This window comes from Ursus americanus, chromosome 9 (genome assembly GCF_024610735.1).
Source record: "Ursus americanus isolate L20-20 chromosome 9, mUrsAme1.1.p, whole genome shotgun sequence".
Lineage (NCBI taxonomy): Eukaryota > Metazoa > Chordata > Mammalia > Carnivora > Ursidae > Ursus > Ursus americanus.
In genome coordinates this window covers 29,770,992-29,789,644 of record NC_142135.1, presented here as the reverse complement: position 1 = coordinate 29,789,644, position 18,653 = coordinate 29,770,992, and the positions used below count along the sequence as shown (strand labels likewise).

Genomic DNA, 18,653 nt, shown 5'->3' with positions numbered 1-18,653 from the left:
TAAAGATAATTGTTCACATTTTTACACACTTTTTTCCAATTATTGACTCAATACTTTTCTGCTATGCTTCCCTCCATTGGCCCTTGTGTTGAATTCTTATTACAGTAAAAGGCTGATACTCAAATCTGTGTAGGTAAGAGGATTTCGGATTAAATGATTCTGGTTAATAGGTGTGACCAGTAAACACTTCTCAGTCACAGCTTGCTTTTGAAAATGTTTCTAAAATACTAGTTAATGGAATATTTTGAACACAATTTAAACATTTTCAATGAATGTTATCAGGGTATTATCAGAGAAGTTATTTACCATATTATTGTTTCTGTTGTTGTTGCTATTACTATTATTATTTAGGAGTCAAGTTATGCTTAGATAATAACTTAAACATATTACTAGATCCTTGACTTTTCTAAGTTCAATATTTTCATTTTTAAGTATTAATAAGCAAACCTGTAAATCCAGGACTAGAGTCATTTAAATGCTTTACTGGCATGGATTTGTGTTTTGAGGCAGAAGGTTGTCACGTAAGAGCTAGTGAGTGAACCTCGCTGGCTGCTCTGCACCTGAATCTTAACATGGCTCTTGCTCTCTGCAGGGGAATCCCAATTATGGTTGTTAAGTGTTCAAAAACTCTTTCTTTGTGGGGGAAAAAAAGTGGTCCCCAAAGGAAAGCCAGCTCTTAATGTTGGTTATGTTAGTAATAGGAAAATAAGGAACCCTAAGAAAGTTCTGGCATTCTAGATTTGGGTATTCAGTTTCTGATTCCCTAAAAGTATTCCTTGGTAATGCTTGAAGTTGAGTATAATTCTTGAACTACACGTTTGTCTTACTGACCAAACTGTGAGCTCCTTGAGGACAGAAGCTGCGCTGTACTTGTGATTAGTGGGATGTTGGTATACACTGGGTACTCCATTATGCTTCACTGATGTTGGAAGGAAGGAAGGAAAAGAGGGAGGGAGGGAGGAAGGAAGGGAGGAAGGAAAATACTATAGCACTTTATAATGACATTCAGAGAAGTAATCTTAAAACATAATTCTTGTCGTAAGTAATTTGGCTAGTCTCAGGGAGGTGTTTTTTTAAAGTGCCCACTGAATCATAATCACTAGAGCTCTGGCTGGAAAAAAAAAAATCCTGGCTCCACACTGAATCAAAATATTTGAGAACCAGCCCCATCGCATCCAAACAAGCTCCCCATTTGTCCCTGCGTACGTTAATATTTGGAAGGCACACCTCCAGTGTCTCAGGAGATACTCTGAGGTTTCAAAAAGAAACTGATGGTTAATTGAGGTATTCCTTTATAACGGTTTTACTTTATCCATATTAAGAAGTATGAGGGTGGTACCAAGATAACCACAGCAATCCTCCATTTCTCAACACAAATGATAGAATTTGGAAACTGTGTGTTTTTTTAAATTTAATGTATATCAACTTTATAGAATTATAACTACAGTAGAAGTATTGTTTTTTTAAAAGATTTTATTTATTTTATTTTAGAGAGAGAGAGAGAACAAGGGGAGGGGCAGGGAGCAAGGGAGAGAATCTCAAGCAAATTTCATGCTCAGCATGGAGCCCAATGAGGGGCTCGATCCCAGGACCCTGAGATCATGACCTAAGTCAAAACCAAGAGTCAGACACCCAACCGACTGAGCCACTCAGAAGCCCTTACAGAAGTATTCTCAACTGCCTTCCCCTTTAACAAACCTAACACGTGAATCAGTGTTCTCCACTGATATTCTTTAAATATATTGATGCCCAGAGTAAACTAAATGCATTAAATACATTTGTACTACTGTCTCTGCCAACTGAGTTACTTACTAAATGTCCAATGTGTTGGGTCCCCAAACCGTTTACACCAGTTCTGTTATTGTAATGATAAGACTCATAGTTTTATGTAAATAAGTTAAATATTAGTGGGAAAGAGAGCCATTTGTTTTGTTCTGTTTTGTTTTTGATAAAACTTAATTCAAACATTAGGTTTGCTCAATAAAAGCAAATCACTAAAAAAATGCTTTTGAATTATGTTTGTTGCAGCATCTCTAAAAGACTGGGAAAATAATAAAACATTAGAGGATTTTAACTTACATTGCTTTGTGTGTGTCTTACTCGCTCTAGTTTAAAAAAAAAAAAAACGGAAGGTAGAAATTTGATGCATTTAATTATGGGAAAGTTCTAAGAAAGAACCACTGACCCAGAATTTCAGGTTTTGGCCCAACACTTTAAAAAATGGGTAAGTGAAGATATAATTGTATACTTAAAGTTAAAATGAAATGCATTAGTATATGTAAGCACACTTAAAGTTATTCTCCAATTTAACTTAGTTTTTAACTAACTCAAACCCTTAATTCAGATTGCACTGGGTATATGCTCCCCTGAAAACCGTCTCCCTATAGCTCAGAGCAAAGATATGGGACCCATAGAAGTCAGTGTTCCAGTGTTCCCTGTTTCTCTGTTCCTAAGATGCACAAGTCATACTTTGCCAAAGTTCCACAGTGGCAGGGAATATTAGAGCAATTTAGGATGTGCTAAGAATTTTACACATTTTCGTGGCAGCGGGGCTACATACCAGAAAGAAGAGTGAAGCTTACCTTCTCCAATGAATAAGCAAAACAGAAAGTTACAGGGCACTGAAAGTCAAAGAATTAGCACATTCTCAGTTGCAGCAGCCACTGGGAAGAAAAAGAAGACTGCTGGGACTTTCCTTGCATTTTCTTCTCAGCTCAAACGTGTCAAAACTCTCCCTCTAGCCACTGGAGGATTCCCTCTTGTGTGTAGTTAGAAGGGATTCAGCAATTACACTAAATGTGAATTTCAGGAAGCTGGGAATGATGAAGTGCTAAGTTTTAGGCCACATTATTTCCGTGCTGCTGAGAGCTCTGCGTGGATAAAACTGTCCAGCTTCCCTAGGGAAGAGGGCAGTGATCTCTAGTGAGCCTCAGAGACGGAAGAGCATTAGTGACATTCCAGTGAGAGCCTCCATCCCCAGCTTGGCGTGCAGGCTTCTACCTCCTCTACGTGGAGATTAACATCCTTTCCTAAACAGTTTGCTTTTTCTGAGTGAAAAGAGAGGAAAAAGCAACTGAAAAGAGAGCAACAAAATTAGATTTTAGAAATAAAAATTCCATTTCATGCACCTTCCCAGAAAAACTGTCTAAACATGCTCTATTGTGGGAACAAAATGTTTGGCTACAGTGAATCGAAATGGCTGTCAGAGAGATAGGGTAGAAGAAGCTTTTGAAAAGCTGAACGCAGCCATGCAGAAACAACTGTTTCATCATAGAGATGAAAAATAAGTCAAAGAAGGGAAAATGGGTTCCCACAGTAGTAAACTGTCTGTTGGATCTATCAGGAGCACTAGCAATCCAATGCCTAGGAACAAAGGCTTAGCTTTGATTAAATAACTTCTACTCCCTATTTCTGCCCCAATTTGAAGCCTTGCTCTGCCCCATACTTGCTGTGGAATCTCCAATACTACCTCTTAGTCTCAGTTTCCTTATCTGCAAAACAGGGATTAAAAATGTCATTTCCATATACAGTGTTGTGAGAAAGAAATAAGATACCTAAAGCATTTAGCTCAATGCTGATACAGAAGAACAACAAAAATCCTGTTGTTGTTATTATAGTTAAAGGATATATCATAAATATAAAGTAACTTTCTGTTTACTTGCCTCTCTCCCACCAGACTGTGAGCTATTTGAGGAGAAGCAGGTTTCTTTCTACTCTGTATGAGAAAGGGAACAAAAATAGTCCAGGATCATGTCTTAGCCTGCAAATTAATAAGGGGATACTGAAACAATTATTTAAAAGGCTTTCAGATGCTAGGAACTAATGTATTCTTATGACAAGTTGAGTGCTGGTTTACGTAAACGAGCACTGTCATTTCAATCCAAGAAGTTAATTATTAAATAAGAAATTAAAACCAACTGGTTGACACTGGGGCTAAACCATGCCATAAACCAACACACAGACTACTTTTTATTCTCAATTCTGCTTCCTAAGGCCAGGGAGAAGCTGTGTCCTCCAACTCTCCCTGGGTCCTATTTCTTTTAATCTCTTTCTCTCTATATTTTGTAAGTTTTAGATCTATAAAAGAGGTAATTTTTGAGATCTTACACTCATGCCAATAAATTGATAGTTTTGACATTTGTTTTCAACCAGAACTGCATATCAGAAACAGCTGTGGAGCTTTTTAAAAATATAGATGACTTGGTTCCCACACAGAGGTTCTGACTCCATACCTGGGATGTGCTTAGAGATACATTCATTTGAAAGGTTCCATGGGTGAGTGTGCTGTGTACCACAGGTGGATAATCATATAATTATGGTACAGAATAGCTATCCTGAGTGCAAATAAGGAAGGATAAATTAACCAGATCAAATTATATGAGTGGTACACAGGAAAGAGAGAGGCATAAAACCTCATCTTCATATGGAGCTCCATATTAGTAGACACGTTTTGATTATGTATTACGGGACTGTCCTTGAAAAAAATGTATATTGATGCCTGAAATGCAGAGATGGCCACATCCCCTAAAAAAACAGGTTCATACATTACTACACTTACCATAGGTCTATATTTTATTCCAAAAGGAATGTCTTTGGCCTTTTGTACAAATACCTACATAAATAAAAATAAAAGCTTATACAAAATTAAGGCCTACGTTAAAAAAGCAGCAAGTCTCTATCAAAACAATAAAAAATAGTAATAAAAACAGAATTTCTTCTTTTCTATAAAAAAATTCAAACAATGCTAGGTCATATCCTTCCATGAAAACTATTACGTTTAGTTACTTCAATCACAATCATATGCAAGATTTTGATACCATAATTCAGATAGATTGTTAATCTTCTCCTTTAACTCTTTAATAAAAGGCAAAAAAAAGACACTGGAACTTATTAACCTAGACTAATGCTGACTTAAAGTTGTCTGTAAAAACCACGTATTGTTAATAAAAAATGCACACACACAGAAGAAACATCGATAGTCATTAGTTTTTGCCAAGACATGCAGAAATATTCAGTTTTGGTTATATGTTTCCAAGTTAGTAAAGTAATTGTCTGTGATACTTTGTTGCTTTTTTTTGGGTCTGATAATGCTCATAGAAAGTGTTGACTTTCTATAGCTGAAACACAATTGAAACCAGACACAGTTAATGTATTCTATGGGTTTCCTCTTTTTTCATATAAACGATTAGAGAAAACAGCTATGAAGCAGGGTTACTCATCTGTGGCTTTTCAGAGGTGCTTGAATACACAACTTAATCATGTATCTCCCCTAACTGCTGAGACACTCAGCCCAAGAAAGATCAAAAGAATGATTTATTTCAACATTTTAAATTTCTTATATATTTTTCTCTTTTTAATGTGAAGATGTTAAAAAGCAGTTGAAAATATGCTCTTAATTTCTTTCCAGAAACAAAGAACTCCCAGAAAGTATGGTGCTCAGACTGAAAACTCTGTGTCAATAGGAAGCTCTGTTTATGGGGGTAACTGTTTTCAGTACAAAGCCAGGTTGTCTCCAGGGCTTTAGTCACTACCTTCTATAAAGTTAGGCCACTAGGGGTACAATTTGGAACTCCTAGCTGGATTTGGCTTCATATATGCAAAAGTACTGCTGATAAGTGTTATTGCTGGAGGCCACTAAATGGTATCCTCATGGCTTGAAAGAGTTAATATAGTTCCCTAAGTGCCTCATTAAAAAAGCCCACTGCAGACTTCCCTCTCTGCAAACATCTTTACGAATCCATAAACCAGATTTTGCTGAATCCCCTCATAAGGAAGGTTAAGTGAAAACAAAGCTCAGGTAAAAGACTTTTGTAGGCTTAAAGCCAATGTTAAGAACCAAATACATTGCAAATCTTTCATGTTGAGAGAGGTTTGAAAATAATAAATCACAATACGTATTTGTAATTCATGTGTTGATAATTTTAACATACTGTTCTGGAAACCTTATGAGGAAAGAGGCAGTCCATAGATAACAACCAGAATGAAGGGAAGGGGAGAGGAAAGGCAGAAAGGAAGGAGGGGTGAAATTTTATTTCTGTACTCAGTGCTCAAGAAAGAGGTGAAGCATCTTAGCGTACACCAGTAGATGAGTGAAGACTGAGGAGGAAGGGGTGCCTGCCAAGCAGCTCATTTTCCCAAAGGATGCACACCCTAGCAGCCAGTTCTGATGCAGGGAACAGAAGTGGGAGTGACTGATAAGAATGAGCATGTATTCATTCTTTTTGGACTCATGATATTTGGTCTTTAGGTAAAAAAACTCTGGAGCAAAACAACGGAAACACTTTCTACCATGTGTTTTGGTGAAAGTTAACCAAGTTGTGACATGCGATGAATTCTCTTTATTAAAAAAACAGTCAGACTCATTTTTGTCAAAATGTATCAGATTTCTGGAGCTTATCTCAATTTTCTGACCATGTAGAATGGACATTCAGCTAATAAACTGTTCTAGTTTAAATGAAATAGGATAGTCTATTTTTTAAAAAAGGGAGCAGGGTAAACTCCCCAAAAACTATAAGTAAAGAATAATTCAGCCTGTCAAATGATGAAAAAAATTGCTTAAAATACATATATCTGGTAAATACTTATAAGACATGAATCAATGCCGTACGTCATATGTTAGTCTGTCTTACTTAACATGCCTAGTTTGCCAAGGTAGCAGATGCTAAGAGATAATAATTCAGCATTTTGGAAAGTCACCACGATGATAACTTTATATTCATTTTTCTATTATCATTAATATTAATAATAATGTATTTCAGATTTGCCTGAACCTATATTATAGTCTGATTCTCAGATGACTTCTTCACATTCCATTTTAATGATGAAAATAATTGTGAGTTAAGGTAGTTTGCAAGATAATATTCTTGGCAGAGTTAAGTAAAAATTTTGGAGTCTTTGATGTCTTAATCTTGGGTAATAACTACTGTTTATTAAAAATTTAGTGTGCCAAGTGCTTTATTTATATCTAATCCTCACAACATCCCTGCAAGGCAGGTGAGGTATTATCATTAATGCCCCCTTTTAACTAGTGAGGAAGTTAAGGTATAGGTTAAATGATTTGCCTAAAACCACTCTATTTGTAAATGGTAGAGGGAAAACTCAAACTGTTGATATAGACATAACGCAAGGTCCTTTTAGGAACTTAGATTAAATTTTTCCCATATGTTCTTAGAATCACATACTCAGAAAGAGACCTTAGAGTAGAACCAATATTCTCTGTACAGTCCTGGCGATTTACTTTCTACTGGGGTTTTTCCACTGAAGAGAGGTCCTCACCACTTACAGTCCATTCATGTTGGAAAGAATCATTAGAGTGTTTTGTCTATAAGCAGTCAATTTTGCCTCTCTAAAATGTTCTTCCTTTCATTATGGAGCTTCCCTCTTTAAAAAAGTGTTAAAATAAAGCCTCTAATTCAGGAAGTCTAGGATGGAGCTTGAGATGCTGCATTTCTCATAAGCTCCCAGACAAGGCTGGTGTTGCTGGTTTCTGGACTGCACTGTGAGAAGCAAACTCTAGTACATCCACCTGCCTCCAGTCAATTTAAATAGCCATCAGACAGGTGTATATCTAATTCCTTTTTTTCTCTACAAGTTAGAGCCCCATTGATTCATCTTATTTGTACCTCATAGGATAAGTTCATTTGTTGGAAATCCACCAGAATTTAAAGCATATTCTTGATGTAACCAGACTACTGCAGACACCAGTGAGTGCTGTATTTCTTGAGACCACACACTATTAAAGTAGCCTGAGTACACTGGTCTTTGTTGCTAGTAGCCAACAACACAAAATGAGCTTATAGCCCAGTGAATCTCTCCAGACTTTCAAATACCAGGTTCTCTCTCTCTCTCTCTCTTTTTTTTTTTTTTTTAAGATTTTATTTATTTATTTGACAGAGAGAGAGAGACAGCCAGCGAGAGAAGGAACACAAGCAGGGGAAGTGAGAGGAAGAAGCAGGCTTCCCCCGGAGGAGCCTGACATGGGGCTCTATCCCAGGACTCTGGGATCACACCTGAGCAGAAGTCAGACGCTTAATGACTGAGCCACCCAGGCGCCCCCAAATACCAGGTTCTTAAGCTGATTTGTCACTTTTATCCTATATTCTCACTTAATTTTGTGTATTTTTGGTCTAGGTGAAAGACTACATTTATCTCTGTAAAATTCTATCTTGTTGGCTGTAGCCTTCTTTTCTACCTGGAATTTCATGGGTTATTGAAGACATCAGGTTCCAACTTTGTATAACTCCAAACTTTATTAACCTACGTTCATAGTGTTCAACTGGGTATCTGATAAAAAATATTGTAGATACAGAGACACCACAAGGGACCACCCCTTTCATTTATTAAAATCCTTTTAACTGTCATTGGCCAAATATGAACTTACTAATGTATAAACTGTGATGCTGATTAACTAGTTTTTACACATTTTTTAGAAGAATATCAAGACAGAACTTAGACTAGTACAACATGCCTCTTCACCTTTTCTTTAAATTCTGAGAGGGGAATTTGTCAAAAATTGGTCAAGACAAGAATTATCCAGAACATTGAGATGTAAAATATGAGAATAAGTCCATAAATGGAAGCCTTTTCCATTATTGCATCTTGACATTCTGTCAGATTTTAATAGCTAATATTGTAGGCATTGACTATATGATTATTATATTATGCATTATTTAAATCATCTACTATATTATCTTGGAAAAGCTGATCTCCCAACTTGCTCACTTTAGTTTTAAAATGGAGACAGCTAGCAGGCTTGATATAAAAAATGAGTAAGAATCTATGTACAGGGCTAGCTCGTATTAACCATTGGAAACTTTAGCTATGATAATAGTGATGGTGACCATGATGTCTGCTATTATTTTGGAGACCCCCAAGGAACCATACCTCACAGTTCATACCCTTGTGTACTTCTCTCATCTTGAATGTGGACTGGGCCTGTCAGTAACTTTACCAAAGAAAGCAGTGGAAGTGATACAGTGCAATTTCTGGGTATAATAGACCTTAAAAGGATGTGGAAGCTTCCATTTTTGTGTGTGAGGGATGCCAACTGACACATAAGAAGTCTGATGATCCTGAATCACCATATTTAGAGAAGCCCAACCCTGCCACACGAAGGAGCTCTTAGTCAACACCCAGCAACAACTTACCAGCTACGTGAGTGAGGCCACTGTTAGCACCTCTCCATAATCCACAGCCCCGCACACCTCCCTTGTCCTGGGTCATGTACCTAGCCTGGGTCTGAGTTCTAGCTTCCCCCACCCTCATTCAACCAGGAACAAATCCAGATAATACATAACAGTTCACCAAATAATTTCAGTAATATATTTTTTTTCCTGATGCACATATGGAAATCATCTACTGAAAATGATTTATGAGTGTTTTGTGTTTAATAAAAATAATGTGACTAATGTATCATTTTATTTTTAAAATAGCTGAAAAACACCTAAAAATACAAGCGCTTATCACATAGTGTGGTGAAGATAACTTCATGAAAAACATCAAAAACTATTTAAATTATTCGATCTTACCATTTTATATTCTTTCCAACCTCTTTGGAAATCTAGACTTCCATCTTCACGATGTTGTATTACAGTCCAACCTCCTCCATTAAGATCCATATTGCAAAATACCTGAGAGACACAGGGAAAATAAAGTCAAGTGAAAATTATGTCTGTTTTAAAGAAACAAGTATCAGATATGTTTCAAAACAGAAATAGGATGGGTAGACCTCTAGATAAATTGAATAAAAATTACTATGTTGAAAGATGTTAGATATCAGTTATTTTGTTTTACATTAGAATTGTTTCTGATTAAATTCCATCATATAACTTAAATTACTTGTAAAAATTTAAATCACTCAACTGAAGATTGGCTTAGTCTCAGATTATAAAAAATTTTTTAAAAATCTCTGTCTTAAATGGTAACAGGCACTTAGGTATGTTCGATTTTTAAAAATGCTATCTAGGTTTCTAAAATTAGACCATTTTATTGTTAAAACATAAGACTTAGAATTCTTAAGTATTTACATTAATTGAAATGGTGACATAATAATAATAAAGGTTTTGGAAAAATAATTTTTAAAAAATCATATATATTTAGCTATTACATATTTCATTGCACATTAACTCCTATACAGTTACATACTACAATAATTATTCTTGATGGCTCAGTATTACATTAGAGGCAAAATTTAGTCCACAGCATATGGAGAACATTTTATTTGCTTGAATTTTCATCATGAACAATAATAGGAGAATATGACATTCTGTATTTCTTTTGACTGTGACAAGCATTTCTTCCCCATGTGGAAAATTATCCAACACTTTCAAAGACTCATGCTCATTTCAATTATTCTAAAACAATAGTATTTAGAAATTGATTCATTTCCCCGGAGTCCACCCAAGGAGGGAAACATATCTGTAATGCGATTATCTTTAGAGAGTAATCACTGTAATTGACATAGCACAGATGTGGCAGTTCCATTATTCAAGGTCCCAGCTATAGAGAACACCACTCCCCAGGCAATTGATGACTAAGGCATTTTAGAGGCTGCCTAAAGGTGTAGATATGATGCAATAGTGGCAGACAGGCTCAAGTGTTTTCCCTGAAGCCCTTAATTTGGAGCACAAATGGCTAACAGGTATGAAAACAGTGGCAACAACTGTCATTCAGAGGACAAATTGTCCGTGTACTTCCTCAGAGTGAAAGGAACTAAGAGATCCATGCCTCAAGTCGTGAGCATATAAATTACGTAAACTGCTCTCTCAAGGGCTCTTCCTCTACTTTGACAACAGTCACTGATCAGTATGTCTTTATTGTCCCTAGGAATTTACTCACCTCCAAGATTATAAATTGAAATTCCACTCTCTGTCTCAAGGTTCCCCGTTGACTAATCCCTTAACCATTTTGTACTCCCTCTTTGTCCTCAACACAACTTCTAGCTAGTCTTTCCTCTTCCTCAATTCGAATTGATTCGTTCACTTATTTTTTACCTAATTGGTATTTTTGGGCACTGATTCTGTTATAATTAGGGATACTATGATGAACAAAATACAGATCCTGCCCTCAAAATGTCTGAAAGTTTCAATAGTGACTGTTTCTGTTGGCTTAAGGAGATATAGGAGTTCACAATTTTCCACTCCAGTGACCTGAGAATGATCTAGACAGTGATCTAAATGAAAGACTTAATGGCAAATCTAACATACAAGAAAAGAAAATGATCATGGTCTTGGACATAAAGAATCTGAGGTAGCATAGTCATCCAAAAGGGGGGGGGGTTCACCAATCAACTGGAGATGATCTAATGGAGGTAGACCAAGGATAAGAATATGAATAATAGGGGCGCCTGGGTGGCTCAGTCGTTAAGCGTCTGCCTTCGGCTCAGAGCTTGATCCAGGCGTTATGGAATCGAGCCCTGCATCAGGCTCCTCCGCTGGGAGACTGCTTCTTCCTCTCCCACTCCCCCTGCTTGTGTTCCCTCTCTCACTGGCTGTCTCTCTCTGTCAAATAAATAAATAAAATCTTAAAAAAAAAAAAGAATATGAATAATAAAGGAATAAGAAAGGAATCATCATTAACAACAGCATGCTTGCTGTTAAGTGCCAGATAATTTAAACACTTCATCTGTATTTTCTAACTTATCTCATGACAGTGATGTATGTATGATTATTATCCTCATTTTTCAGATGAGAAAAAAATTCTTAGAGTGTTTCAGTAACTTACCAATGGTTATTATTAATAACAAATCCTGGATCCAGGATTTAAACCCCATGTCTATCTAATTCAAAACTGTACTGGGAGTAATCTGCTTGAGAGCAGTAGTTGATAACAAGAATATGGATTATTTAAAGAAGTAAAGAAAAACTGGGAAGAGATGTATATGTGCAGGAAGGAGGAGGATCCAAAAATGGGCTTTGGTGAACTGATGGAGGTAAAATACAAATAGGTAGGCTGGGACTAATACTCTGTCACTGTCCCCAGTGCCTAGAACAGTGCCTAGCCTATAGAAGGTACTAAATGAATATTTGTTGAATAAATAAAGATGCAAGAAGGAATGATAAATAGGAAAACCTGATTAATGCAATGAAAGCTGAGGATGGATTTTGATTTGGGGAAGTGATCCACTTAATCGAATATTCCAGAGAAGTCAAGACAAATCAAGATTAAGAAAATACACATTTAAATTTAAAATGAAGTGGTCATTAGTGACCTTGAGAAACAGACTGCATAGGTCTGTAATGGCCAGGATGGGACTTTACTGGCGATACTTAAATAAGAGTCAGTGAAAATGTCAAGGAAACATTTTGCTAGAGGTAACTAGTGTCACCTGGTTCTTAATGAAATTTTTACCCTGCCTTGACTGGTTAATCCAGAATTTTGTTCCAGATTTTTTTTCTTAATGGATACTAATTGCCTGGAACTTTGCTAACTTGTGTTTGCAAAGCTATAAATTCCACTTACATACTCAGGGAAAGGAATAACTACATTAATAAATACATAATGTGTAAACTATTCTTCACAGTTTTGTTATTACTATTATCTATGTTATTAGAATTCTATGCACTTACAGTTTGTTTTATTTATTTATTTATTTATTTATTTATTTATTTATTTATTTATTTTTTTGCACTTACAGTTTTAAAATCATTCACAAATTTTAGAAAAAGACCAATTTCCTTTTAAACAAACATATTCAGTGGTTTGAGCATGTTAAGATGTGCTAAAAGCACTTCCTAGATAAAGGCCCAGAGAGAGTCGGAGCTACATGGGGAGGCAGAAGTTTCCCAGGCAGATTATTGTGTTGGAAGCTGAGGTGCAGAGAGGGTAAGAGGTTGGACATACGTTCCACAGTTCTTATAATGACTCAATAATAGCAGTAATAATAATAGCTGCCATTGTAGAATATGGTCACAATAGAGCTGAAGGGCATATTGGTTAGGGGCATGGACTTGGGTGCCAAATTACCTGTGTTCAAATCCCAACCCTGTTCTATCACTTAGGTCTTTGCAAGGACTAAATGAGTCAATGCATGTAGAATATTTAGAATAGTGCTTGGTACATAACAGGCTTTGCCATGACTCTCATTTCTTAGATGTATTTTACATATGAGACAGTATTTACATTATGCATTATATACTCTGTATATAATATCTTACATATTGTAGCATAGTTTACTATAATATATACCATTGTATATAATTTATTGTTTATAATAAGGATCATATGGAATGTACAAAATCAAAACATGTCGTAGTTCAATAAATTGTCCTTAAGATCACCAGCTTAATAATATATTAATATATTTTATATAATATACATTTTCTACAATATATATTTTCTATATTTATGACTAACATAGTAATATAATATATAATATAAATATAATAATATTGACATTGCTAATCTCTGAGCATGCCTCTTTTTATTACATATCTATTTAAGAAGTTGGATTCACTCTAGCCAAAAAAAACAAAAAACAAAAAACAAAACCCAAAAAACATGTTATTTCTAGTCAGAAGAAAAATAAAAAAGCCTATGCTTAACAGATGAAGGAAGTTTAAGAAAGTAGGTGGTTGGTTTCAAAAGATTTGAGACATGAAAGGACTTGAAAAGTTCACTCGCCAGTATTGTGTGGTCTGTGTTATCTGGCGGTGTCCTTCCTGGAGACAAGGGCCCCGCTACATTTACTATGCCTGTTGCATTTATTGATCATATGACTTGGGCTTAACTCTATCCAAGAAAAGACTGAACTGGCTCCTATCCCAGGCAAGGTCAAAGCTTTCAAGCATTAAGTACCTTTTAACATAATAAAGAGATTTAAACCCAAACAAAAAGGGGAAATTTGATTCACATAGTTCTTACGGTTTTATGCTCCATACAAGTTGGAATGATTAGGCTTGAGGATGTTAATTATTTTTCCATAACCTTAAGTAAAAAAAAAAAAAAAAAAGCCTCAACACATTTGCTATGGTCCTTTCCCAAGAATTAGGGGACTCACAATTCAGAAACAAATTTTTAATATTTTATAAAAGCAGAGTTATGATTTAATGGTTTGAATTTTTGGATGCAACTAAGCTGGCTATAAAGCATTTGGTTTTAGAAACTTATGAAATAAAAGGAAAAAATCCTATTTTCTACTACTATGCATTGAAGGGAATTCAGAGAGGAAAATCACCACAGCCATTAGTAATAAAAAGATAAAAAATACATAAATGATTTAATTCTCATTTTTGATCTGCTTGAAAAATTATATAGTCTTAGAAAACTGCCTTCATCTCATTTGAAAGGATAACACTTATTTTCAGGCAGCATTTCTTGGAAGGGAATGATGTCGGTTAGAAAAATAAATGTATACCAATTCTTTATCCATGCAACTCTTTTTTTTTTAATGTTTTTTTATTATATTATGTTAGTCACCATACAGTGACTCTTAATCTGCCTACAAGATGAATACTTCTTAACAGTTTTGTTACCTGCCTAAATAGCCCAATTTTATTGATTGGTCCATATCCCATATCTTACATATTTGAACTTGTTTTATTTTTCATAGGCTTGCCTTGAGTTTCATTCCCTTGCTAGAACTTCTGCAAGCATAACAATAGGCAAAGCTTTTGCTAAGCATATCCAAAGGTAGCACCAAATTTTATATCTACAAAGCACAATCTACTTGGAAGAGTGACGGTCATAAAGATGCATTTTCCAAGCACTTTTTACAGGATTCAGAGAATTCCAACGATTTATATCAATGCAGGAGAAGAAAATGAGATTACAAGGTAGAAAGGAGCAGGGTGGTTTATAATTAGAACATGAATCAATTTTACATAATTTTCTGATAATAAACTCTTTCCTGTATCACTCCTATAGGTTCAGATTTTAAAAAGTATAACTTTTTAAAAGTATAACTTCAGTCACCACTAACATAATTATCTCACTTAGCCCCCTGCTCAGAGATACAGTCTGGAGTTGATGCCTGTATTACAAAGCCTATGTTCACTATCTACTATGTGATTTGGGCAAGTTATTTTTCTAAAATAGGGATAATGGGAGCACCTACCTCATAGAGTTACTGAAAAGAGTAAACAAGTGAGTTTTTACATCTAAGGTGCTTAGAATATACCTGGCAAACTGTAAATGCATTTGAGCTACTGTATTAACCAGCTTCTGAATTATACCGGGGAAAATTCACACAGTAATTTTTCTTACTAGTGCCATGCAAATTGAGATGTTTTTAAAAATTGCTATCTGTGAAAAGTTCAGGTTTATCAGTCTAAAGTTTCTATAATAGAACAACATTCCTACTTGTGAAAGGATCTGTGATCATAAAGGGGAAAGAATAAAACAAGGGAAGGAACACCTAAGAAGAAGGCCTAAGTCTTTCTCCCTTCTACTTAGCGATCTCTCCCTCTCACCATGCTCTGCTATTTCCAATAAAACTAAAATCTAATGATAGTCCTGACCAGGTGCCACATGAGCTTCTTTCCTCTGAAAAGTCATGGAGCTGTTTCCATAGTGATAAAAATTTGCCTCTTACAGGCTTACTTGCTCAGGCTACTATTTTTTCTTAGTCCCAAACCTTAAAGTTTAACTGAGCAGATATTTGACATTTGTGAATTTAATATAAATAGATTTCATTTATTCAAGAACAAACCTGAAGCTCCATCATATGCAAAATCCATCACTTTGCAGAGGTATAAGTTGAAATCATGCCATCCTGATGAAACCAACACAGGAGTCAGCTACTGAACTAGGGAATCGGATCTTCCAATTCACACTTTTATGTAAATATTAAAAGCAAGTTTATTCAAGATTATGACTTAAGATAGTATATCCTTCTTCCACCCTAACAGGACCAGTAGTTCTGCAAATAGCCTGTGCATCATTTGCATTTCAAAATGTTCTGAACTAGAATAGTTCAAAACACTGGTTATGGTTATATATGAATTAATATTCATGGAATGATCAAAACTTATTTGTAATGTCCCCTTTGCCAAAACCTGGGGCCCTGTGGCAGGATTGGGTGATGGAGTGAAAAAGATTCTGAAAGTGTGAATGTTAATTTAAAATTCTTAAAAATTATTTTATTATATCATAGAATCACTAAGTGTATAAAAGGAGGATCACTTAAATTATTACAGCCAAGTTATATTTTAGTGGAACTGACAATAATTTGGGTGCTCTTTCAGGTCTTGGGGAATACCGTAGGTAAATTATAGAGTATGCTAGCTCTGCTCCTCTCCCCCAGGACAGTTTTTGATATTCTTTATACACTAGACATATGGTGTATGAGTATGTGGATGCGTATACATGCCTGTGTGTATGCCAACTGAATTTAAGCCTTATGTATGATTCTAAGATATCAGCAAGTAGAGTAGGAAGGCTCCATGTGATAAGATCCAAAGGATCCAAAAGGTTCCCCCTTACAATGAGTTACCCTCTTCTTTTTACCCCTAGACTCACCCTTGTACCCTCATAGTTATTTTTTTTCTCTTAAGTCATGAACACTTAATATAGTGAGATTTTGCACAGAAGCCCAAACTGAAAAACAGGTGAAATGAAACTTCTGTGGTAGGTGGCCCAGGTAGCAATGTATGGAACTGTGATTGCTTTTTTTGCCCCCTGCATGTTCTCCCTCTTTCCCCATTATAGAACAGCATGAAGGCCTCCTTTTAGAAAAAAAAAAAAAAATTGTCCCAGCAAATGGAAACAAAAAAACCCTGAGCTAACTTAAATCGCTAGTCCTTACTGAAATCAGGAGAGGGAGGACACTGGTAGAGTCCAGATTCTCTTCTTAACAATGATGTAACATCTGGCAAACTACTCTCCAAGATTCATTTTTCTCATCCATCAAAGGGGACTAATAATCAAGAAGACTAAGTTAGGCTTATTTACTATACACTACATAGAAATGTTCATATTATTGCCAGAAGTTCATTCATTCGTTTAAACACATATTTATCTGCTATGTGCCAGAAACTATGCTGGGTCCAGGAAACCAAGGACAAAAAGGCACAACCTTGCCTTGTAGAACTTTGCTAGTGAAAAAGTCATGCAAACCTATTGGAGGGAATTAGGGAAGGCCTTCCAAAAGCACTTGCACAGTATCCCCAGGAAATGAGGACGCAGGACTGGTAATTTAGGTGTGGCAAAGAGGAGAAGAAAGTTGTTTCATCCTTTGAGGATGGAGCATTACAAAGGAAGGTGGTCTTCCTGGAGTCTTGGGTCCCTCTTGGCACCTTGGGGATAAACTTTAACATGTCGAAGATCGGGGCTCTCCTCATGTCTCTCCATAAATCCTGCTTCGAACAGTCTGTCTCAGTCGCTACATTTCTACATTCTGCTATAATTACCTGTGTAATTGTCTGTCTTCACCATCACAGTGGGATCTGTTTGGTCTATATTGTGTCCCTAGGCAGTGACTGACAAATGACATCCACTTAACATGTACTGGGTGAAGAAATGGATGGATGATTTAATGAATAAATAGGGGAAAAGAGATATAACAGCAAGAACATAGTGTTTGCTTACTTCAAAGTTTACTTTGGATCCTGTTCAACATACTAATGAATCCTAGCCTCCAACCAACTCTTTTAGGTAAACATGAAAAGCAAATCCTATCAAGACGATGAGTCAAGATAGAATATGTTTCTCCCACCCTAATAGGAACAGTGATTCTGCAAATAGCAATATGTCCCTGGCACCCCCTCTGCAGTATTGAGACTATAGATGATGTGTGCCATCTGGGTCCTTGGGACTTTGAAATATTGCTCCTACCTCTTCTCTATGTACTTGAAGTACATGTCACCTCAACATGTAATCTACACAAGGCAAGCATTTATGAGCAATGGGACATCCAGGAATGAGCAGAGAATAAATAGAAAATTTTGTGAAAGAGGGATGGGAGGTATGGATTTGGGAGAGGTCTGTGCAATAGGGTTTTCATCTTTTATGGACCTGGCAAACAGTATCTTTGGAAGAAAAGAGCTCAGGCACATATATCTTCAGCTTAACAAGCTCACAAATCAATCTGATTATTCAGCAATTCAACTAGGATCTGCTTTACATCTCGTAAACAAACACTTCTGGTTTTACCTTTTTGGGTTCTGGCATATTATTAATATAAATAGTGTAGATTCCACTTTTATTAAAACCAGCTTGATATACATCTGCACAGTCTCTAAATGGTTTCTCTTCCTCTTTTTTTCCTCCCTTTAGTAAAACTGCAAAAAAAAAAAAAATTGCAATATGTGAACAAGAATATCAGTACCATTAGTACCCAAATGGGTTCCAAGCATAGCTAAGCAAGTCTTTATTTCCTCCAAACAAATGTCAATATTGCATTTACTGACAAATCAATCATAAAGACAATACTACATTTGAGCTGATTCACAAAATTACAAAACTAATGGAAAAATCTGTAGAGCAATTTCTAACTGAATACTTTTTATATTTTGCTTACTTAAGTTTTGCTTTTATCTATAATTTCCAGAACATCAACTCAAGGGACAAATGACCTGACAGTGTAACACCTCCAACTAGTAATAATTATGTCAATTTTCCTGCAAGATTTCTAAAATGTTCTTACCTACATTTCATAGGAAACTTTTAAAAAATGCTAAAGCATTTTTGGAGGAGAAAGAGATAACGATAAGAAATTC

The 18,653-nt window shown here is 35.8% G+C and overlaps 1 protein-coding gene across 3 annotated transcripts in view; it reads right to left on the bottom strand.

Annotated features, from left to right (window-relative positions):
* Window positions 1-18,653, bottom strand: part of ANGPT1 (angiopoietin 1) — a 243,138-nt gene that overhangs the window by 31,667 nt on the left and 192,818 nt on the right. For all 3 annotated transcript variants that reach the window (XM_045805796.2, XM_045805797.2, XM_087864678.1), the window contains 2 exons: window positions 18,088-18,215; window positions 9,528-9,629 (listed from right to left, as the gene is read on the bottom strand). In XM_045805796.2, coding sequence (XP_045661752.1) covers window positions 9,528-9,629; window positions 18,088-18,215 — 230 coding nt within the window. The remainder of the gene's footprint in view (window positions 1-9,527; window positions 9,630-18,087; window positions 18,216-18,653) is intronic.